The sequence below is a fragment of the Oryza sativa genome, chromosome 12 (genome assembly GCF_034140825.1).
Source record: "Oryza sativa Japonica Group chromosome 12, ASM3414082v1".
Taxonomy (NCBI): domain Eukaryota; kingdom Viridiplantae; phylum Streptophyta; class Magnoliopsida; order Poales; family Poaceae; genus Oryza; species Oryza sativa.
The window spans coordinates 27761057-27784456 of record NC_089046.1 but is presented as its reverse complement, the minus strand read 5'-3'; the positions used below and the strand labels follow the sequence as shown (position 1 = coordinate 27784456).

Below are 23400 nucleotides of genomic sequence, written 5' to 3'. Positions count from 1 at the left end.
TTTTTGAAGCCACTATCCCCGTAGCTAGCTAGCGCGATAAATCGGAAGCTTACGCCACAACCAACGCCCCCAACCGATCCATCGACTAGTCATGAGTTGCTAATTATTTACATGATACCTCGTGCAATGTTGCGGGATTTTATAGAATGATATTTAAGTGAAATATGAGGTTATGAAAATAACTAATAAAGCGGTATCATAGATCTAGAAAATATATGTGAAGTGAAGAAAAGATTACAAAAATGGTAATCAACTGTGAGAAAATGATTTAAGCATATTTTTATGAGAACACTATGACAAAAGGTCACCAATAAAACTTATCTCGATCTAGAAATGCTCTCAAACTATGCCTCAACATCTTTCATTTTAAAAAGGAGTCCAAATACCACCCCCCCCCCTCCCCTAAACTTTAGATAGAAGTCCATCTAGCACTCTAAACTTGAAAACCGGACATTCAACCCCCTAAACTTTACAAAACCGTTCATATTACCTCATAAGATGGTTTTGTATAGTGATTTTTTTATCTAATTTGTATAAATTGGATGAGTTTGATCATGTGCCATGCACATTGGACATATACTACTCTGTAAAAAAAAACGAATTCCTAGCTACAAACCTGGACACACATATGTGTCTAGGTTCGTAGGTAGGATTGGTCTTTTTTTTTTTGGGACAGAGGGGATATATTATTATAATCTCCACTTAAATCTTTCATTTTACCAGTTGTTAGCTCTTACTTACAAACAAGTACCAACATAATAATCGTATGATATCACTGTATAAGTATAAATTAATGACTTACAACTGATGATATTCAAATATGTTATATTAGTTATTTAAAGTTGTTCATTTAAGATTTTAAAATATACAAAGCCACCATCCAAAACCATCTTAGGGGTTAACATGAACGGTTTTGCAAAGTTTAAGGGGTTGGACGTCCGGTTTTAAAATTTAGGGTGCTAGATGGACTGTCGAAACAATATTTCGGCAATACTTAAAGGGGGTGGCTATCAAGCAGGAAAAGTGGATGGGTTAGGAGACAAAAGGTTTATACAGGTTCAGGCCCTCTCAATGAGAAGTAATACCCTACTTCTGTTCGGGGATTGATCCACCGAGTGTATTATTGATCGTATGATATGAGAGAAAGGTTATGCCCCAAGAGGCACCCGAACCCCTCCTTATATAGGGGGAGGAGTCCGTATTACAAGATACAACACATGTTCCTAACAGAATATGCAAGTAAATAAAAATTGCAATCGTAACCGACTAGAATCCTCGGATATTTCATACACAAGTTAGGAAAACAACCGAGTTCTTTACTAAAGATATTGTATCCATATATGGTACCCCCATATCTAGTCGGATATACATGCCATGTGGGTATGGGGTATCCATTATCTCCACACGGATTTCTATCTAAAATTTAGGGGGTACTTGACTTTTTCCTTTTAAAAATAAATAACTGACACATGGTTGTGCAGCATGCAGAAGCATGGTCTGGATGAGGGAGACCAAAAGATGTGATAGTCGACGCCTTGAACTGCCTCGTAGTGTAGAACGCGAAGAACTTTCCCCAATATCTATCAGTCCTTTTTTTTTCCCTAGCCTTATTATTAATATATGCATGTATTTGAATCAGTGGCAGAGACAATAATTTTACGAAGCCTGAGCAAGCTTAATTACAATCGTTGTATACGTTTGAAGACCCATAGTACATGGATATGTCTACACGCTTGTATGTCAAGCTAATAGGCTTTTTTATATATAAACTTACATTTTTCCAGTAAGTATGTGTATGTCCATAGATAAAAATAAAGAAATGCGATGAAGAGAATCAATCGGAATATCAGTATTTAGATGTTACCAATGATTTACCAACAAAGATTATATGAAAAACTAAATATATTCTTGCTCCTAAAATGCTCTGACTAATAATTAAGTCAATTTTACCATGCAAGTAATAAGGTTCTGTTCGTTCATTGGTGTTGGGAACACTTCCTTCTCAGTATACAAAACGGAACGACGAATTAGCACGAGATTAGTTAAGTATTAGATATAATTTTTTTAAAAAAGTTAACATAATTTTTTAAAATAACTTTTTATAGAGATTTTTTTTAAAAAAAATACACCGTTTAGCAGTTATGTACGTGTCAAAACCAGAGAATAGAAGTTGGAAAATTGTTCAAAATAAAACAGCCTTAAAGGCACAGGCAAAGCCCATTAAGCCCACTAAATCCGACGGCCCAATGAACCGTCCGGGCCTCTAACATCAGCCCATGTATCCATCGCCTTCCTCCTCCTCCATCTCTCATGTCTCCCCCCGCCGCCGCCGCCGCCGCCGGCGATCCGACCCCTTTCCCTCCGATAGGTTCAGTGCCCTCTCCCTCTTCGCCTCCGTTTCTTTGTTTCCTGCACCGATTCTGTCATCTCTCGCTTGTCAGGATTCCTAGTTCAGATACTACTGATTGCAGCGCGCAAGATTTGGTTTACAGATAGGAGGAATTCTAATCCTTGTTTGTCCAGCTAGAGTGTGGCTCAGAGTCATTTCTGCTGTGTGAATGTGCCGGCTCTAGAATGGGTCTCCTCAGCATAATCAGAAAGATCAAGCGAAAGGAGAAGAAGGTGATGAGGATTCTCATGGTGTAAGCTGATCCTCCCCTCCTCTTCCAGCTTCCAATGCTGATGCTTTTCTTGATTCCTGGGTTGTAGTATGTTTCTTGATTTACCAGGGTTTATATGTACTTTGTACCATTGGTTTGGTTGCTCTTGTTGTTCCTTTCATTTTCTTGGAGACATCACTGATGTGAAGAATTTTACAGTGGCCTCCACAACTAGGGTAAGACAACAATTGTGCTAAGAAAAAATGGTGATGACACCAGCGTCATTAGCCCTACACTTTGGCTTCAGGATCAAGACCATCAAGTACCACAAGTATGCATTGCATTGCAACCTCTCCTTCTGTCAATTATCAAGTTATAAATATGGCATCACAAGGAAATTCCAGGATGATGATATGATTTATCATTTAAATGCTATAGTATCTCCGGGATCATACCATTATCTAAAAAAGGAAGTCTCCGAGAGCATACTGGCTGTAGTGTTCTGAAAATTTTCGTATCAATTTAAGTGCATGTAACATAAGACTGAAGCATGTGGAATGGTGGAAGTGGATTCATCATTTTAGTCAATAGAGTGTGAGTTTACTGATCTATATTGATTTTTTATCTGCTTGATGATATCAAGTGTCTTCTCTTAACCTCTACAAGTATAAGGTATTGAAGTATGCTCCAGAATATGCTCAAACATGCTCTAGAATATGTTATCTTCATAGCACCCTAGCTTATTTAGTTCCATAAGATCAATTTTAACAAACATTTTCCAATGTGAGATTATGCCATGGAGTGCCTAGTGATTCACATAGATCAACATTTTTTGTAGGAAATTCACCTCACATGGTCTGGCAATATAATAGGTAGAATTAGCACCTTTCGAAAAAAAATAGATAGTACTTTAGTAGGCTTGACTGCTTTCAATTTTTTTTTTTGGGTGGACAGCATAAGGTGGTCGCGAAGTTCTCTAGTTATTATTCAGTTAACATGCTATTATTATGTTAAGACATGACACTGATCAGTACCTACTTTCAAAATTTGATGATTGCTTCAGAAGCATGAGAGTGCACCTTGCCTTTAATGCTTTTGAGTGGCAAACACAGAAAAGAAACTAGAAATCTAGGATTGTTACAGGGTTATATATTGTGACATGTTCAGGTCACCAAATTCAGATTTACATATGGTGATTGTGGCAGGTTCTCTTTGAACATATGGGATGTGGGTGGACAGAAGACAATCCGATCGTATTTGAGCAGGCTAACTGCCTGGTTTGGGTGATTGATAGTTCTGATATCCGAATGCTGAGCTCCAGAGTCTGTTGAAAGAAGAGTTGCAAGTGATTTTAGCCACTAACTCTAATTGTTAATGGCACCCAGTTTCCAAATGGTTTGTGTTTATTCTGCACCAGGAAACTGTGAAGACTGCAAAGTTTTAATTCTCAGAGCATGTTTTCCCCTTGCTGAATCTTTCTTCTGAAAGTTAGTAATCCTTGGAGCTTTGATGTCAGAGATTGGCCGGCGCATCGTTTTTCGTTTTGGCGAATAAGCAAGACAATCAAGGTGCATTGAAGCCGGCAGAAATCGCCAAGGCGGTGTATTTGGACATACACGTTGTACCGATACATCCCCGGGATTAACATAGGAGTAGAACACAGTACAAATCTTACCATCACACATTCACACTGCTAGGCCGAGCTTCTGTCGCAGAGACATCTCATGGTCATGTTCTCTGAATTGTATTATGACCGGGCACAACAAGCGTCACCTGGTCAGCTGTAACTCTGCTAAAATTAGAGCAAAGAAAACATAGTTTGTGGCAATCATGGCTTCTAAGATTAGCAATTGCAAAGACTGTTTCAAGTGTTGTTAAATATGGGGAAACTGGATAGATGGAGCTGTGGTTTTTGTTTGCAAGTGCTCAAGCTGGAGGCCATCGATCGCTGCCGGCATTCTCATCGACTGAAGAAAAATCTGTATTGCAAAAGCTTTGCTCCAATCTATTTGTACACAGATCAGCAGATCTCTAGTCCAGCAGCATCACTGCTCATCACTGTCACCGCTGCTAGCTAACGATGCTGTTTAGCAACAAATCCAATCGTAAGGAAATCAGACAAACGCTTCAGTAGTAGCATCAGTGTGAGTTCACAGCTTCATCACAGTCAGTGTGAGTGGTAGCTAATGATGCTGCTTATGCTTAGCAAATCATCAAATCGTGATGATGATGATCATTTGCACTAGCATCAACAACAAATAGTATCAACCCCCATGATTCACAACCATGACAAATTAAATAATTCGATGGATTTGACGAGAGCGGAGCACACTAAGATTCATTCATTCATTTCATTTGATCAAAGCAAACACGAGACGAGCTTTCTTCTTGCGATCAAAAACACAGATGGGCAACCACACAGTAACACAAACTAGATAGTAGTTCCACACAAAACTAACGATGATAACGATCGGATGATGATGATGGTAGCTCGATTAGATAGATAGATAACTTGGCCATGAGGGCCCCACCGCTCAGTTCCTCCAGTTCCCGTCGGAGTTGCCGCCGCCGCGGCTGCCGTAGCCACCGCCGTAGCCGCCGCCGCCGCCACGGCCGCCACCGTAGCCGCCGCCACCGCCGTAGCCGCCTTCACGGCGCTGGCCGTAGCCACCGCCGCCGCCACCACCGTAGCCGCCGCCGCCACCGTAGCCTCCGCCTCCGCCGCGCTGGCCGTAGCCGCCTCCGCCTCCGCCTCCGGAGCGGCGCGACTGGGCCTCGTTGACGGTGATGTTGCGGCCGTCGAGCTCCTTGCCGTTCATCCCCTCGATGGCGTCGCGCATGGCCTGCTCGCTCGAGAACGTCACGAACCCGAACCCGCGCGACCTCCCCGTCTCCCGATCGTTGATGATCTGCACCGCATACCACAACCCCCATAGTCAGATCTACGCAACCAGATCTGAAGAACACCACCACCAAATCACATCCAAAAAAACACAGAGAAGAGGGAATCAATCCATCGGACCTTGGACTCGAGGATCTCGCCGAAGGTGGAGAAGGCGGCTTCGAGGGAGCGGTCGTCGGTGGCCCAGGCGAGGCCGCCGACGAAGCAGCGGTACTCAACATCCGGCGCCGCCATGCTTTCCCACCAACCCCACGAAGAAGAAAAAAAAACGAAATCGAACCGGACCCGAACCGAACCGAACCGGGAGGGGGAGGAGAAGCCAACCCACCTCTGAGAGACCACGGGGAAGAAGGCTGCACCTCAGGTGGGATTTATAGCCGGCTCAGGGGAATCCGTGGCCGTCCAGATCGCATCCGACGGTGGGGGGTGAGGGGCGCAGGATAAGGATATGAGGTGGGTGCCTTTGGAATATACGGGGGGTCAAGTTGTCTTTGTGTTTTTGCTACGCTCACGCCAAGTATCTACACCACTAGTAGTATACTGTACATGATATTTTCCTTTTCTAAAGATAATGGAAAGAATTCCGCCCTTTTGCTACATGACGTGGAGTAGTGTTTTTTTTCCTTTTCTTTTGGTTTTGCGTGCGTAGCAATGTGTCACGCACGCTTATAGCGTATACATTTTTTTTTAGTGTGGTTAACTTACTAAGTTAGGCTAAGCACGTACACTTAATTTACTTACATGCCGATACGTTTGCAACTAGTATATATACACGAAGCATGAATTTGTTTGTCCGTATTCATACGAATGTGAGTCACCACCACGTATGCACGGAGCACATTTTGTCTCACCATTTCATTTGTAACGTTTCTTGCACGCAATGTTCATATTCTTTGTAAAGCACGCACTCGTGTGTATTTTCACTTTAGCTCATGAGCATCCCTTTCTTGTGCACTTTTTATGTGGATGGGGGATCAATTTTGATGACTATGTGTTTCTTTCTTTAGCAATGCTAACCACAACCACATACTTGAAAGGTTTTATTCACCTTTCACTTTGGTGGAGAGGATTTTTTCCAAGTAAATGAGCAAATCTTATTGTATCGTTTTGGCTAGCGATGGAATTTATGTTGTATTTACTATTTAATGGGAAAAATTCACATTTTATTGCTAGTTTTCTTAAAATCTGTTATGGCATTTTCCATTTCCTTTTAGCGAAAAAAATATGTGGATAGACTCTACTCATAAAAATATTTGTGGATAGCCTAGCTTTTGAGTTTTTAAGTATATATGTTCTTGTTTAGATATCAATAATACTTTGTATAGAAAAAGGATCCACTTTAAACATGGTAATCCATATCATTTCAGTCAAGATAATCATTGTTGTTTTCTTTGTTAGGGGCTTTTATAGAAAATAAAGTGGAACCTCCTTTTAGATTAAACAAAGTGGAATTTTGTATCACCATCTATCATTGCACGCACCAGATCCACAAAATCATATCTAAAATTTGTAGAAGAATATATATTCATATCCATCCATATATATTCTATAACTCATGACTAGAGTAGTGACATTATTGCAAGATTCTTTTCCAAACAACTTTTATATTAAAAGCATAATAACTAAATGATAGATTTATTACAAGAGAATATATATATATATATATATATATATATATATATATATATATATATATATATATATATAGTACACTAGGAGAGGTTGCTTTCGGCAATATGATGATTGAGCACCAGGATTTGGGTGATATTGGGACACGGAGCAAAAAATGTGCATAGGTCGGCACGTGGGGCCCAGCTGACGTCGGCGTGTCCTGACAGTGTCCTAAAAATATCTTACGGGCGAAATGACGGTTGTACCCACGGGTCGGCCTCCGGTCCGACCCGAACGCGAAGGCAAAGCCGACGCGACGCGGCTGCCTGAACCGACCGATCAGATCAAAAGTTGACTCGCACAGTCAAAGTCTTGCTGTCACGTCTGATCAGATCCTGGAAAATCTTGCCCGTTGATTAAAACAGCCTCGGTTAATGATTGCAGTAAAAAAGGTCATTAAGGTTTAATGGGAAAAAAATAAAAAATAAAAAATAAAAAGGGGAAAAAAGAAGGTCCCACCGAGATTTGAACTCGGGTTACTAGATTCAGGGTCTAATGTCCTAACCGCTAGACCATGGGACCTTTTCTGAAGAATGGCAATATGGTTTTTTATTTAGTGTAAAAACTGCTAAATGACCAACAGTAATAAGCGACCATTTTTACTTGACCAAGGCTGTTTATGTGAGTGTATTGTGCTGTGGTTGGTTACTTCTCTAAGTTTTTTTTTGGTTTAGTTTGCTTCTTAAAAGAAAAATGCTCCTTCGTTTTTAATTTTCTTTCTTACTAATCAACGTTAAATATTACTAGAAGATAGAGTAGTAGATGACAGTGGCGGCACCTGTTTACAATATTATCGTCAAGTTTTTGTTTTTAAAAGTATAATTTATTTGCTTTTAAATATGAGTACCCGTGCTAAGTCTTACTAAAATTCTGTGGATTGGTTTCAACCAGGGTTTCCCAAACCGTCGGGGCCGGGGTTACTGTGCCCCAACGGTAAGCACGGTTACCGCGCGGTAACCGCGGTAACCGTGAAAAACCGTACAAAATTCATCAAAAATTCAAATTATTTTTTAAATTTATTTGAATTTAATGAGGTTACCGCGGTATTTACATTACCGTACCCCCGTGGTAAGCCCGGTAACCGCGGTAACCGCGCGGTTACCGGCGGTACGGTGAACCCTGGTTTCAACCACTGGAATCCTAAGCTAAAGCTATTCACAGTTTCACACTCATTCACCTCGTTTGATTGCACATTATGTCCTTGGAGTTCTTCAACATAGCATGCCTGTACAATGCAATTTCTTTTCCTCCCAGCCTTGGAAAACAAACAAACAAATAAATAAATACAAAAAGGTCAAGAATGGCTGAATTTTTCCGTAATAAGTTTGAATATCCCATTGATGCAAAATCACACCAATTAACTTTGAATATAATCATGTCGTGTGTACCATAACTTTATCAATAGCAAATGAATGATCAACTTTAACCAGCGCATCACAATCCACATCGATTGGTTACTTACGACTGATTAGCGACTAAAAATGATTTATAGGTAAAACTTTTGCACATGTATTTTAGCGACTTAAATCCAAACTAAGAAAACTACGTTGAAAAAACATCAAAATTATGTTTTAGTGCATATTTTGGTATCGGTTTATAAGTCATAGGGCAAACGACGAGAAACCCCCCCCCCCCTCTTTTACAAATAATACCTTGTACTTGCTACCAAAGCACATCACTTGAGTGAAAACGGTCGGAATTAGTAGCATCTCTTTAAAAACGATACTCGATCGGTCGGTAATTGACTATATTTATCATTTAAACTATTCAATGTCAATATTAATACAATACATAAAGAAATTAAAAAACAAAAAATATAAATAGCCAAAAACGATATGGTCGGAATAACCTTTTTCAAACTATGAGCCAATAGAGGCAGAGACTGGAGACACGTAATCCAGAAATCCGCCTCCCTAGTAGCGTAGACGTAATCGAAACAAGCCGTCGGAGAGAAAGAGAAATATTCGCCACCGGCTGCAGGCGGCGGCGGCGGCTGAACCCCTAAACCCAATGTCGCCGGCGGCGAGGAGCCTCCTGCTATCGGCCGCCCGCCGTCAACGCCGCCGCTTCTCGACGGAGGCCCCGTCGTCGACTCCGCAGCAGCAGCTCCTCCCCAAGGGGAAGCGGTGGGACGCGGTGGTGATCGGCGGCGGCCACAACGGGCTCGCCGCCGCCGCCTACCTCGCCCGCGCCGGCCGCTCCGTCGCCGTGCTCGAGCGCCGTGGCGTCATCGGCGGCGCCGCCGTCTCCGAGTCCGACCTCGTCCCGGGCTTCCGCTTCTCCCGCTGCAGCTACCTCCTCAGCCTCCTCCGCCCCGCCCTGATCCAGTAAAACCCCCCCTACCCACCCAAATACTATTTGTCAATCGGAATTCCCACAGCTCTGTGTTCATATGCATTTCTGTAATCATTCTGCAAATGCGGGTTATAATATTGCACTGTACTAACTGAATTCTGATGCTGCTAGCTTTGATGTGGGTTCTTTTCTTGATAGGGAGCTGGAGCTGGAGAGGCATGGGCTGAAGCTCTTGCCGCGGAGCCCGTCGTCATTCACGCCATGCCTAGACGGCAGGTATCTCCTTCTCGGCCCCGACGCTGAGCTGAACCACTCGGAGATCAGCAAGTTCTCCGAGAATGATGCCGGTGCATACCCGAGGTGATAGACTCACTGATATTTTGACTCTTGTTTTCAGTTATAAAATCTTGGAGTAGTGCTTGATTATATGAACTCTGTTTTCATTGTGAAATTTAGGTAGAATCGGTCATGTGACTAAATGACCGTGCATGTTTTTTTTTATCTTATGATGATCTTAGTTGGGTAGTGTACATGTAAATGTAGGTACGAGGAGAAGCTGGAGAAGTTCTGCAAACTCATGGACTTTGTCATAGACTCGCCTCCCCCTGAGATGAGGCATGAATACCACCTCTCCATGGTGGACAGGATGAAGGATAAGGTTGACAAGTCTGTGTTCTGGAGCAAACTTCTTGGGATTGTGATGCAGCAGGGGCAGAAGGACATGGTGTGAGTATAAATACTGACCCTTTGCAAATGCCACCATCAACACCATGACTCGACAGTGCTATGTGTAACTTTAATCTTCCTTTTCTGTTTCCTTGGAAATATGTTATTCACAGGGATTTCTTTGACCTTCTCCTTTCACCAGCATCCAAGATCTTGAACAACTGGTTTGAGGTTGATATCTTGTTTACCCGTTCTCTGAAATACTTCTTATCACATTGTTCATATGAAGCAACGTGGAGTTTCACTATTGAATTGACAATATTCACATGTTTTTCTTGTAACCATGGACAATTGTGTTTTTTTTTAACTGCAGGGTGATGTGTTGAAGGCAACTCTTGCGACTGATGCTGTGATAGGTTCTATGGTAAGGGTGCTTTGGATGAACCAAGAAATGTGTTGTGGCCAATGGTAATGGTTTAGCATTTGATGCTGCATGGACTTTCTACAGGCTGGTGTCCACACTCCAGGATCTGGTTATGTTCTTCTGCATCATGTTATGGGGGAAACTGGTGGCCAACGTGGAGTATGGGCGTATGACTCTTAACCTGAGCTTCTCTCTGTTATTCTGTTCCCGCAGAAAAATAATAGGTCCTTCATTGTTCTAGGCCTGAAACCATGTCCAAGCCTTTGTGGCCCTAGCATCAGGAATTGTTTTGCTGGCGCATATCTCCACTGTCTAGTCAAACAGGGCAAATGCCATATAATGGTCATATGGTTTCTAGCCAAATATGCTAGTTTTAGCATTGTTGGTTCATTAGTAGTTGGTTTCCTGATTCTTCTTATTTTGCTTGTTGAAAAACTTATGTGGTAAAACAAAAACATTCGCTTCAGGTATGTTGAAGGTGGTATGGGTTCAGTATCGTCAGCTATAAGCAAAGCAGCTCTTGAAGCAGGTGTGGAAATTTTAACAAATGCAGAGGTGCATTTTCTCTTCTTATGCCATGATATTACCTCTTTGATTACGTATGGTGGAGCAGCATTCAAATTTGAATAGAAAAAATGAGTAACTATTTATTGACAGCTGTAAAATGCTGGCTTTTTCTACAAGAAAAGGTCAAATTTTATTTAGTGGTGAATTATTATCCTGCACCCAGATTTCTGTTTAAGCAACATGCCTCACTCTAGTGGTTTTATATAGGTTTCCCAGATATCTGTTCATCACACTTCTGGGAAGGTACAGGGGGTAAGTTCTTTGACTAACCGATAAATGGTACTCCTATTTCATTTCTTTGAACCTCTTGAAATTATGGGAACTTGTAGGTAGTTTTGGCTGATGGAACAGAGGTGCTGACATCAGTTGTTTTATCAAATGCAACTCCATATAGAACATTTGTGGTAAGAGCTACTCAGAATATATAACAACGTGAAGATATAATACCTGTTCCAATTTTGTAGACACAATGAAACAAATATTTGTACACTGATATCTGGTTTCCTTTTCAGGACCTAGTGCCTGCCAATGTTCTTCCAGACAACTTCCTCTCTGCTATCAAAACTGCAGATTATAGCTCTGTAAGAACGTACTTTGAAGCATAACATAATAAATAAGTGTTATAATATTGATTGATAACAATGTAATATGATTCTGTGGAGAGCAGGCAACAACGAAAATTAATGTGGCTGTTGACAGGCTGCCACAGTTTTCCTGTTGCAAAGACTTTAATCCTGAAGGCGGTCCAGAACACATGGGCACCATACACATTGGATCTGAAAGGTAGGTTACTGAAGTTATGGAACCTTTTCTACTTCAACTATGATGATCTGCGGCATGTTATTGCATTCAGTTGTGTTAATCTTTGTTCTGTTGTAGCTGTACACAATTGAAAATCTTTGAGACACCAGCTTTTATATTGCCTCCCGTTCCTGTGTAGTATAGATTGGTTGCCAACATGAGTAATGAGTAGGCAAGTGAAATAATCTCTTAATTCCATGATGTCATCTTTCCGTTAACATATTCTTCTACTTTGGAAATACTATACACTTGGTGTCTCAATTCTATGTACCAAATCGATGACCTGCACGTGTATATAGAAATATCATGTCTCCATTAGTACCTTAGGACAGTACTGAGTGTAATCTGAACATGTTAACGGTAATATACTACTACATCTAGTCAAAAACATTTGACATTGGAAAAACTAATCTCAGTTCTCCCAACGTCAAATACATTTGACTGGGATCATGCAGCCTACTGCTAGTTTCTCATTATTTTGGTGATTGGAAACTACTGGATGATGTAGCGTTTTGTTGGATTCTCTATGCAAATCCTTATATTTTCATGTTATTGAACTTTATCCTTATCTTTTCATATTGAACTTTACTGGAACTCCAGCATGGAGGAAATCGATCTAGCGTACAGGGAAGCTGCAAATGGCGTCTCATCCACAAGACCTGTTATAGAAATGACGATTCCTTCTGTGTTGGATAAGACCATCTCCCCACCAGGTATGCCAATTTCTTGTTCCCAGCATTGCAGTTGCATAAAAGTGTGGTGTCTGATTTGTATAAGCTATAATTGTGCCCTACAGTTCATATATCCAAGATTAATTTTCCTCACCCCCCAAAAAATCCAAGTTTAATTTGGATATGTGGCTGTGAAACCTCACCTTCTTCTTATGCTTTATATAATCTGAATCAATGTTCATCCTTTGCTTTATCCTTTGATAGGCCAGCATGTTATTAACCTTTTTGTTCAGTACACACCATACAAACTTTCAGAAGGCAGCTGGCAGGATTCTAATGTTAGAGTAAGTAGTTCCTTCTTGAAGTTTGATGTCATGATGCACTTCGTTTAATTTATGCTTTCATGGCTGCACAGATTTTGCTGTGTATGTTTTCCCACATATGCCTTTCTCCTTAATCGAACAGAGTGGATGATGATGATGCCCTTATGCATTATTGTTTGTCACCAGTTACTATCCACAGAGAGGCACCCCTGACATTTTAATTGAAACCAATTTTCAGAAATCCTTTGCTGAAAGATGCTTTTCCTTGATTGATGAATATGCACCGGGTTTTAGCTCATCAGTGGTAGGCTATGATATGCTGACTCCACCTGATCTTGAAAGGGAGTTTGGCCTAACAGGTAATCTGTTTGCGTGGTATACATAGTGTACCTCCCTTCTTGCGGAGTGCTGACCGTTGCTGTTTTCATCCGAAAACCTTGTTAAACGAGCATTTGATTCACATTTTCACAGGTGGTAACATCTTTCATGGCGCAATGGGCTTGGATTCACTTTTCCTCATGAGGCCTGCCAAGGGATGGTATGTCTATACCTCTAACATGCATATTCCTTCACCCTTCTACTCGGCGAATCTTAGGCCTGTCAAGGTTCATCTGTCATGACCGTGAACATGTCGTCACCACTTCTTCAGGTCAGATTACAGAACTCCAGTGAAGGGATTGTACCTCTGTGGCAGTGGTGCACACCCAGGAGGTGGGGTAATGGGCGCTCCGGGCCGTAACGCTGCCTCCGTTGTTTTGGAAGATCTCAGGACAAAATAGATGGTGACCCGAGGAAACATGGAAACGGTGATTGACACCAGGCTGGGTCTCGTTCAAGCACTGCACTGCAAAAGCAACCGAATTCCATCAGAATGAAAAGCACCTCATCAGACATCAGGTATAAACACCTGTGCCATGTGAGCTCACATATTAAGGAAATGGACAAACATTTCTTGAGGAGAGGCACATTTTCTGAATTAATTGGCCGACTTTCTAGTTTAGAGAGGGGAACATTCTTTGCCACCTGACCCTATTTCCCAGTATGAAGATATTTTGCATTTGTTCTCTTCTATTTGCAGCCTGTCTGAAATATATTATTCATCGGATTATCTACTTGATTGTAGGATAAATTAAATATTTTTTTAACAATTATCAAATATCTTGGAACAAGTGGTCTATGCATATCCGTATGGTGAGGTAGCTAAAAAGAGCTGAAAATAACATACTAATATTTGTGATCAATCTCTACAGTGCCATTTCTTTGTGCCGCTATATCTCTGGAAAATGAATGTCTACGACATTTTCCATAGAAAAGAACACAGTGCTATCTGTGACCAATCTCCACAGTGCCATTTCTTTCTGCCGCCATATATCTGAAAAACGAATTTAGACGACATTTTCCATTGCAAAAGCAACCGATACAATATGCGAGGAGATTTAGCTCGGTACATAACTTTTGATTCTTTTGGAGAAAAGAGTATTTGTCACAATAATTGTTTGCTCTCAAGTAAACAACAGCGCCTGTAGCTCAGTGGATAGAGCGTCTGTTTCCTAAGCAGAAGGCCGTAGGTTCGACCCCTACCTGGCGCGTAGTAATTTTTTTTATTTGCCCTGTTTTGCATGAACATTTTCCTTTCCTTTTTAACCCTGTTTTGCAATGAACATTTTCCTTCTCTGCCCTGTTTTTGTATGAACACTGCAAGTTTTTTCTTCTGTGCTTTTTTTACTGTCCTTTCCTTTCTTTTTTTTCTTTCTATCAACAGTGCAAGACTGCAAGTTTTCTCTCTTCTTCCTGCCATATTTTTGCTATGAATATTTTACTATGAACAATGCAAGTTCTCTTCTTTGCTCTTTTTACTGTCCATTTCTCTCCCTGTTTTTTTCTATCAACAGTGCAAGTTTTTGCTTCTTTGCTTTGTTTTTTTTTCTATGAACAGTGCATTACTCTTCCTTGTAAGGCTGCATGTCGTGTGTAACGTAGAGGACGTAGGAGCACTTTTCTCCTTTTAGTTCACACCTTACCATGGAGGATTTGGGATATTTTTTAGTTGCGAAGAATTGGTTTTTCTTGTATTAAATAGTATTCCTTCCCAACACACCTCCGGTGAGGAAGTGGTAGGACATATTTTCTTACTCTTTTATAGAGCTCATAGCCAACTCTAACCATTGCAAGCGCTTGGATTCCTTGATTCCCTAGCAAGTTGCACATTGCCTTAAAAAAAAGAGAGGAAAGAGAAAAAGACCGTGTAGAGGCGTTGAATCGTTGACGTAATCCCTTCCTAGTTCTTTCCTTCCCTCTTATTAGTCATCTTCCTTATAGTAGTACTAATATTTAGCCTTCTCTTATCGTCTGCATCGTCTCGTGGTCCACTACCATCGTCGTCATCTCCTCGTGACATCGGCAATGCTCCACCTCTGATGGCACCTACTCATTTAGGAGCCCACACAAAAGACGTCGTCTCCATTGCCGCAACCTTATTGCAACCTCTCCATACTGTAGGGGTGTGTTTGGATAATGGGAAATGGGGGTGGGATTGGGATTGGGAAATGAATGAAGGGTTAGGATTAAATGGAAGAGGAAGAATGAATTGTTAGGATTTAAAGATGGCTGGGAAATCATTTCCCTTTCCCATTTGCTAAACACTACCTAGGTATAAACGTACCTTAGATCATCTTTTCAAGTTGTAGCCTCTTATGCGCAAGCTTTAGTTATTGTGCTTGATATTATGTCTATTGTTGACTGTGGCAAAAAAAAAAAATTCCATGTTAATTTGCTAGAATAACTTTCATAGATGTAAATTTTGATGAAACTATCATCGAACAACATATTTTAGATAGTTGCAAGGGCTTTCCGTTGTCACGATTGATATGGCACTGTGTCATGTGGTACGTTGTGGTCTGCGCGGTGGAGATGTACCTGAGGTATCTGAATCTCCAGATTCCAGAATGTAGGCAGCTTATTCCGCTGCAAGTGCAAGCCACTACTCCGTAGACCTCAATATCTCAAATCAATCAAATCTGCTTTGCATTTGAGCAAAGCAGCTTTGTAGATTTCAACAGTGCTTTGTAGAATCAGGCCTTCTTCACTAAATCTCCTGATTTCAGTTTCCTGAAATTGACTGACTGACTTTTACTCGCTTCACATTATATAACTAAGAACTAACAACAACAACAGGAGGAGGCAATGTCCGCAATACATCCTAGGATTGGTAAAACCAAATCAAAAGCACCAAGCATAGTACATATATTAGCATTGTCCATCTACACATCTCAAACAATTATTGGGGTTGCAGCGTCAACAAGCTTTGCACCAGTCAATTACAGGGTGCATATGAAGCTCATTCTCCTGTATAGCAGCAATCAGTACATGGAACAAAGCAAACAACAGTCCATGGAAGATGGAACAAAGCGCTGTACAACAAAATGGTAATTCCTATTCCTAGTGAAAAGAAGTCATAACCCAGGAAAGCAAAAATTGCTGGGTGGTTGATTCCAAACAGCAAAGAAACAACCGGAATAACAAAAAGGAAATACTAAAAATGAATGAATGGGTTAAGCAAAAGAAATAATTGCATAGCCCAGCCAGAATGACATATCAGGAACACCAGAGACGGTGGTAGTTTCAAAGTTTACCCACTCGATCAACTAGTTTGGACCTGACTGACTGACTGACTGACTGAATGCAACTCAAGAAGGACTCAATGATAGTTCGACGGACGGACACAAAAGGGAGCCTGCTACTGCTAATATTTACAAGGCAGACGCAAAACCTAACAAGAAAGATACTTAGTGTTCATATCCGATACGGAGTAGCTGCAAAAAGAATGCTTATGGCAGTAGTAGTCCAGTTGCCACTCAATCAAGGATGCCTTTTCGCTTTCCTTTTTATGCTGGACAAATCAATCTGAAAGCTAGCCTCGTTTATTCCTGGTCATCGTCAACGAATCTTCCTGTCTGCCTGCTAGCTATTGGTACCTGCCAAGCCATGCATGCCACCGATAAATAAATTGCAATGCAAACAGAGTATCATCATATCTCACAGATAGATTATATTATCAATCAATCAATCAGGTTATGTTATTTGTCTGAATTGGAATTGACGAGATACGATACGACTTACAGATTAGTTGAAGCTTCAGTGAACTTGCGCAGCAGGTGCGGCGAGGTTGTTGAGCGTGGTCGCATCTGCTGCTCCAAGATTGGGCGTGTTGGCATCAGCAGCACTAGCAGAGCACTTTGAACTTATTTGATCGCTGACAACATAAACATAAGCAGAGCACACAACTGTTAGTGGATAACACATCAACATCAACGAATGCAAAGCTGCATGCGCTTGACAGTCCGTGACCAACTAATCATGTATCACACAAATGCAGAAAAGTTCAGCTAAAGAGTACTTGTTACTCTGTTGCAGCAGCATTAGAAGTTGTTGCTCTGAATATTTACTCAGACTATGCAATGGTGAACTATCCAAATTCTGGTAACTCAAAAGCACAAGTGCAAACCATTGTCATTCAGTACAGTACAGATTTTGCCCATGCATGATTTATTGCATACAAATGGGTATAGAAATTTAATTATAATGTAACGAAATAGATATGACTATTATCACAAAATTGTGCACCTTTTCAAGTAATCAATGAAACAGACAGCAATTAATGGTAAAATGTCTACACCTAAGCAGATGACAAAGCAGGACGAGCTATCGATCTCTACTCATTCTCAGTCTAATGCGGTAATGCCAGGATATATATGTACAGGATACACATATGGGAAACAAGACATCGGACAATTTAATACAGTAAGAATTTGGATCATTAACTAAACTAAATTGCAATGCATGATTCCAGTGTGTTGTGCTCTTATATTAATAACAAATCATATATGGAAGTAACATAAACAATGTATTCCATTAAATCTTATCTTTTTTGCCGGGTCTCATTCCATTAAATCTTATCATCGGTTGATTAATTAAACTCGGGTAAGGAGACCGACTTTGGGAGTCTATTGAAGACTGACAAAATCAAACCAGCTAAGCCATTGGAATGGTCAAACAGAGATCTTATCTATTGTCTATCAGCTCCACTCAACTCCACTCCACAGTAACATGCATCCATGTCCACATTTCAGTACATCACAACTCCACAAGCATCATCTAGACATAGACAACGACTGACCAATGACGCGCGCGTAGCAGTTACAGACAACTGATCCCAATTCGATTTAAAGCGTCAACAACACGTTTCGTTTGGGAATGTAGTAGGCTGATATCAGCCTCGATACACAAGCTATCCTGCGAGTATTGTCTGGATCTGACTATAACGAACTCAAAAAACGTACTGGCACTGCAAAAACTCAGCTAAAAACGACGCGTACGTAGCAGTTACAGAAATCCTAACTAATCGCCAATTAATCAGGAATGGGCTACAGATCCAAACCAACTCGATAGCAATACACGAATTGACGAATTGGTACGAAACTCCAATTGACTCGTCGATCGCATCGATCTAACACATCAGGAGTAGCGCTGCTAAATAGAATCGGATGCAGAAGTTTAACAACACATCACGGAATTCACAAGTAGCTAGGAGTGGCAAATCAAAACGAATCGGATGCAGAAGATTAACAACACATCACAGAATTAATTCACAAGTAGGAGCGGCAAATTCGAATCGAATGCAGTAGCCAGTAGCTAGGTACCTGGAGATTTCGGCGATTGAGGCAACGTAGGGGATGAAACCTCTCGAGTAGTCCTCGCCTGTGAGCGGGCCGATGTTGCGGGTGGTGCGGCCTTCGAGGTCCATGGCGACGACGCGCTCCTCCGAGGGGTCCCACATGACGACCTCCGCCATGCCCTGCGAGCGGAGCAGCTCGACGCCCTCGCGGTTCCTGAGGCTGCTGCCCTCGAACTGGCCGGCCCACGACCACGACCCGACCCCATCGGCGGCGAGGACGTCCATGTCGAGGTTGAGCACCGCCACCTCGGTGACGCGCTGGTCCATGCAGGTGACGCAGAGGTTGCCCTCCATCTCGCCGATCTCCCAGAACGGCCGGGCCTCCACCTCGGGCGGCGCGGCGAACTCGTGGGGGTAGCCCTTCTCCGGGTCGTAGTAGACGAAGCCGATGGAGGTGCGCCAGAAGGCGCGGCCGTGGGCGCCGACACCTGAGAAGGACTCGACCTGCTCGACGATGGAGATCCCGGGGGAGACACGCCACTTCCATGTCCTGGAGGAGAAGGACTCGAAGGACCAGACGCCGCCCCCGAGGTTGAAGGCGACGACGACGTGGTAGTGCTCGACGCCGATGCCGCCGAAGCAGGAGGCGGAGGCGGTGGGCTCCTCGAAGGTGATGACGACGGCGGGGTCGACGTGGTCGCGGGTGTGGCGAGGGAGGCGCACCCGCCTGAAGGTGGCCGGGTTGGCGACGTAGTAGGAGCCGGTGGTCTCGCCGCGGAGGCAGACGAGGCCGCGGGTGGAGGCGAGGACGGCGACGTGCTCCGGTAAGGCGGAGAAGCGCGGGTCGGGGATGAGGTGCTTGGCGCTGCGGATGGCGTCGAAGGCGAGGTACCCGGGCTGGTTGTCGGAGGCGGTGTGGTAGAAGAGGCCCGAGAGCGGCCTCGGCGGCGGCGGGCGCGGCGAGTCCTCCTCCTCGAGTTCTCCGCCGTAGAGGTCGTCGCCGTCAGCGTCGCTCCCCACCTCGTCGTCCTCCTCCTCTTCGTCGGAGCAGGCGGGAGTGTTGCAGGAGGAAGAGAGCGCGAGGACGTAGTCGTCGTCGGAGGAGGAGTCGGCGGGGTTGTCGGAGTCGAGCATGACCCAGTCGTCGGAGGAGGAGCACTCCGCCATGACAACCACCTCTCGATCTCTCTCCGATGGGGAGTGGGGGTTAGGGTTTTGGAGGAGGAGAGGAGAGATGGGGGGGAATTCGGATTGGATTCGATTGGATTCGTTGCGATCTGGGAGAGATGGGAAGACGACGCGATGAATGCGTGGGAAATATATGGGCGGATCGAGCCGAGGCGGCGGCGGCGCGGCGAGGGGAGAGGGGAGGAGGTTAGTTGTGGTGACGCGAATGGTGCGCCACCACGCGGCGATGGCGATGCGGGCCCCGCGCGTCAGTGGGAAAGGTGGGAGCGGTTCCTTAGGCAGCACGGAACATTCCTTCCTTCCTGACACGCTCGACGAAGAAATATTGATTTGTATGTAGAAAAGAAATACTTTTCTTTTAAATTTCTGTAGAGAAGATAAAGTTAGTACGGTGAATGAAAGGGGAGGGAAAATTGCGATAGATTTCACGGAATCTTCTTTTTGTTTGCGAGCACGCGTAAAAATAAAAACAAAAAACACTGCAGGGAAGCCATCTTTGCTCACTGGCAAGGTATGGGAGAAGATCACACGAGGCATCCTGCACCAGCTAGCTTTTGACGACATGGATAACACTAGTCGCAGTGTTACTTTTGTTGCAGAGCCAGTGTCATCATCAAGCCCATAAAAATAGTATTTTCGAGCCTACAAAATTAACAAGTGTTTTTATTGATTACGGGCAATACTATTTCATAATAAAAATATAGCGCTAACTATATCACCAGTACGTGGTGGTGTTTTTTTTTTCCGAACGGTCAGACTGTTGCTGACATTTTATATAAAGAACGAGTGTTCCATTTTAAGGAGATAACATGATCATGCCATAAATACAGAATTAATTAGCGAAAACGGGGTAAAAACCACACAACTATCATACTCATACATTCCACCAACTAATCTAAGCTACCAAGTAAGTAGACGAGAAGTCAAGAACAGGACGACCGAGCTCAACACTCAACAAAAGCCATTCACACGCTAAAAGAGACTCCCACACGCCGGTGGTGGTGAAGTTTGAGGTGTGGTTGTATGATCAGGCTAAGCTCTATCACTAGTTTAAATTATTAGAGCGATGGTCCAAGTCCACCAATAAGCATATATTGCAATAGATAAATATGTACTACTCTACTCTATTAAGACACTAGTAGATTTTATCACTGTGGTCATACGATGTGAAATTAAACTGAACCACAATATTATTAGGACAAAATTAATTTTCTTATCAATTAACGTTAATTGGTACTCCCTCCGTCCCACAATATAAGGGATTTTGAGTTTCTGTTTGTAACGTTTGACCACTCATTTTATTCCAATTATTTTTGCAAATATAAAAAACGAAAAGTTATACTTAAAGTACGGTAGATAATAAAGTAAGTCACAAATAAAATAAATAATAATTTCAAAAAATTTTGAATAAGACGAGTGGTCAAACGTTGCAAGAAAAACTCAAAATCCCTTATATTATGGGACGGAGGGAGTAAATTTTATCTTAGATTAAAATAATTCGACCTCATTAGCATTTTTTTAACCGCGCCGATCTAACTTTTGGTCAAATGACGAGATCGAGTGCTCCCTGTCGATAGAAACACGTTTTCCCCTTAATTTGTTTTTATATTTCAATTGACAGTTTTAGTTTGTTTAATGGTTCATTTGTTACGGGTCCGTCAAGAAACACGTAGCAGTGAGTACGTCTAATGGTACGCGGTGACACTTGCAGACTTGCAGTCCACTTTGTCAAGTTTCCTTTTTGACTTTTCACTTCGATCAGGAATTGAAGCAACTATAGTTATTAAACTATATTAAAATGTCATAGTACAATTAAATTATACTACCTCCATTTTAATGTATGACGCCGTTGACTTTTTGTCCAACGTTTGACTATTTGTTTTATTTAGAAAATTTATGTAATTATTATTTATTTTATTGTGACTTGATTTATCATCAAATGTTCTTTAAGTATGACATAAATATTTTTATATTTACACAAAAAATTTGAATAAAACGAATAGTCAAACTTGTTAAAAAAAGTCAACGACGACATACGGGAGTATATTCCAAGGACAAACATTGGCCTGGTCACGCATATCTTAACCATATATATACGTAGCATTATCCGTGTGGACCGTGTCCATCGGCATGTGGCAATTAATTGAAAGATAATAACGACCAAACTACGGTTAGCTAAGGAGCATAATTAGTTTACTCCACTCACTCAATAATCAGGTCCATTAATTAATTAATTAACTCCAAGAGATCGGAGGTAGTATATCCATGGATTCATGGATTAATTGATTGATCATGTGTGGTTGATGTGGATGATCAGTTGTGTGTACGTACGCATACAGAGCATGTGAATTTCATTTAATTAAGTCGCTTGACTAAATATTTGGATGGTCAACTGCATGTGTTATGTAACACAAGACTGAAAACAGTATTACTTTGTTTCTAGTAGGTGGCCATCGAGGAAGAGAGAGGGGCTAGCTGGTTGATTTTCGTGTTTGTGGGGCTTATATGTGGCTTCCACTTATATTTTATATTATTTTTTTAATGTCACTTAGGTAGGTGGGAACGTCCAACAGATTAGTTATGCCATAATCAATGATTGAGGCAGTTATATGATTGAACTATAAATACGATATATGTTATGTTTGATTGCTTTTATCGAGTGAACATTTTTGTTCTTCGTCCCATCTGTATTTTAAAGATGCGTCCGCATGTCTCATAGTTGAGGAGGATAAAATAAACTTTTTCATACAAACGAAGCATTTGATAACAGATGTTTGTCAGGGTTACGGGTTAGGCATACCCTTTACCCTTCGATATACGTTACATATCGGTATGGTATACCCACGCGCATACGGATACTTCCTGCGTACTCTAAGGAAATCCCTCACAGAATCTATGGATGGGAAGAATCCTACTCGGACAAGATTGAGTCGTTAATGTATCGTACAGGGTCTGATATCTCCGAGTTCTACTTGTAAACCTCCAGATCTGCGATATAAAAGGGACCCCTCAGGGAGGGCCTAAGGCATCGACTCTCAGAGCCAACACAACTCATACAGCCTACGAAGCCGGAGCCTGCAAGGAGCCAAGTCATCGGGATCTAGTCGAACCAACTCGACTACGATCTCGCCGGATCCGACTCGACTACAAGTTCCATTGTCCCCTTTGTAACCTGTGTTTTCCACCATATAATCCCATATCAACTGGATTAGGACTATTACCTGTCAAGGGGCCTGAACCAGTATAATCTTCGTCTTTTGTTTGCTTGATGTCGTATTACGTAGATCCTTATACCAACGTACCCCAATACCCTCTATATCCGGTCTACGGGTATCACCCGTCGACAATGTTGTTAAATATTTTTATAAACTTACGTTAAACCTAAATAAGATTGACTATAAAATAATTAAAACAACTTATAATATGAAACAATGGAGGTATTAATTAAGTGGCAAGTATTTCACTACCAAAACATTTATAATATGAAACGGAGGAAATATTAATATGAAACATAGGAGGTATTAATTAAGTGGCAAGCATATCACTACCCAAACATTTATAATAGAGTAAATTTTAGAAAACTACAATTATAGTGACAAAACTATCAGTTTGCTGCCA

At 41.9% G+C, this 23400-nt stretch overlaps 3 protein-coding genes, 1 long non-coding RNA gene and 2 other non-coding genes across 8 annotated transcripts; 3 read left to right on the top strand and 3 right to left on the bottom strand.

Moving 5' to 3' along the window:
• Positions 1–2303: 2303 nt before the first annotated feature.
• LOC4352869 (uncharacterized) lies at positions 2304–3962 on the top strand. Of its 2 annotated transcripts, XR_010738277.1 has the most exons (4): positions 2304–2368; positions 2524–2642; positions 2820–2931; positions 3806–3947. It is a non-coding gene; the product is annotated as an uncharacterized lncRNA (long non-coding RNA). The 2 variants fall into 2 exon arrangements; XR_010738276.1 differs by lacking the exon at positions 2304–2368 and having other exon boundaries at positions 2421–2642; positions 3806–3962.
• Positions 3963–4924: 962 nt separating this feature from the next.
• LOC4352868 (glycine-rich RNA-binding protein 2) lies at positions 4925–5844 on the bottom strand. The gene is made up of 2 exons (XM_015764532.2): positions 5623–5844; positions 4925–5509 (listed from the first exon to the last, which is right to left on the bottom strand). Exons 1-2 carry the CDS (start codon positions 5734–5736, stop codon positions 5135–5137), a joined length of 489 nt encoding a protein of 162 aa, XP_015620018.1. The 5' UTR covers positions 5737–5844; the 3' UTR covers positions 4925–5134.
• Positions 5845–7623: 1779 nt separating this feature from the next.
• Positions 7624–7695, bottom strand: TRNAQ-CUG (transfer RNA glutamine (anticodon CUG)). The gene has a single exon. It is a non-coding gene; the product is annotated as a tRNA-Gln (tRNA).
• Positions 7696–9096: 1401 nt separating this feature from the next.
• On the top strand, positions 9097–14032 carry LOC4352866 (uncharacterized). Its single transcript, XM_015762955.3, has 16 exons — positions 9097–9500; positions 9667–9828; positions 10012–10194; positions 10308–10365; positions 10508–10558; positions 10643–10725; positions 11026–11113; positions 11333–11377; positions 11455–11529; positions 11638–11706; positions 11793–11908; positions 12527–12639; positions 12862–12941; positions 13159–13279; positions 13392–13458; positions 13570–14032. The coding sequence occupies exons 1-16, from the start codon at positions 9184–9186 to the stop codon at positions 13697–13699; spliced, it is 1758 nt and encodes a 585-aa protein (XP_015618441.1). The 5' UTR covers positions 9097–9183; the 3' UTR covers positions 13700–14032.
• Positions 14033–14436: 404 nt separating this feature from the next.
• Positions 14437–14509, top strand: TRNAR-CCU (transfer RNA arginine (anticodon CCU)). The gene has a single exon. It is a non-coding gene; the product is annotated as a tRNA-Arg (tRNA).
• A 1616-nt stretch (positions 14510–16125) lies between these two features.
• On the bottom strand, positions 16126–19882 carry LOC4352864 (uncharacterized). 2 transcript variants are annotated; one of them, XR_001541743.3, is made up of 3 exons: positions 18620–19882; positions 17040–17203; positions 16126–16894 (listed from the first exon to the last, which is right to left on the bottom strand). XR_001541743.3 is itself a non-coding variant. In XM_015762820.3 (3 exons), exons 1-2 carry the CDS (start codon positions 19759–19761, stop codon positions 17055–17057), a joined length of 1260 nt encoding a protein of 419 aa, XP_015618306.1. In that variant the 5' UTR covers positions 19762–19882; the 3' UTR covers positions 16126–16894; positions 17040–17054. The 2 variants fall into 2 exon arrangements, 1 of the variants encoding a protein (XP_015618306.1); XM_015762820.3 differs by having other exon boundaries at positions 17040–17172.
• Positions 19883–23400: the final 3518 nt, after the last annotated feature.

Excerpts from the sequence above, each read along its gene's own strand:
- LOC4352864 (XM_015762820.3), bottom strand. The coding sequence starts at position 19,761 with ATGGCGGAGTGCTCCTCCTCCGACGACTGGGTCATGCTCGACTCCGAC. Across the intron at positions 17,173-18,619 it reads TCAATCGCCGAAATCTCCAG|CGATCAAATAAGTTCAAAGT; the intron begins GTACCTAGCTAC and ends TTATGTTGTCAG.
- LOC4352868 (XM_015764532.2), bottom strand. The coding sequence starts at position 5,736 with ATGGCGGCGCCGGATGTTGAGTACCGCTGCTTCGTCGGCGGCCTCGCC. Across the intron at positions 5,510-5,622 it reads GCGAGATCCTCGAGTCCAAG|ATCATCAACGATCGGGAGAC; the intron begins GTCCGATGGATT and ends TATGCGGTGCAG.
- LOC4352866 (XM_015762955.3), top strand. The coding sequence starts at position 9,184 with ATGTCGCCGGCGGCGAGGAGCCTCCTGCTATCGGCCGCCCGCCGTCAA. Across the intron at positions 9,501-9,666 it reads CTCCGCCCCGCCCTGATCCA|GGAGCTGGAGCTGGAGAGGC; the intron begins GTAAAACCCCCC and ends TTTTCTTGATAG. Across the intron at positions 10,366-10,507 it reads TCTTGAACAACTGGTTTGAG|GGTGATGTGTTGAAGGCAAC; the intron begins GTTGATATCTTG and ends TTTTAACTGCAG.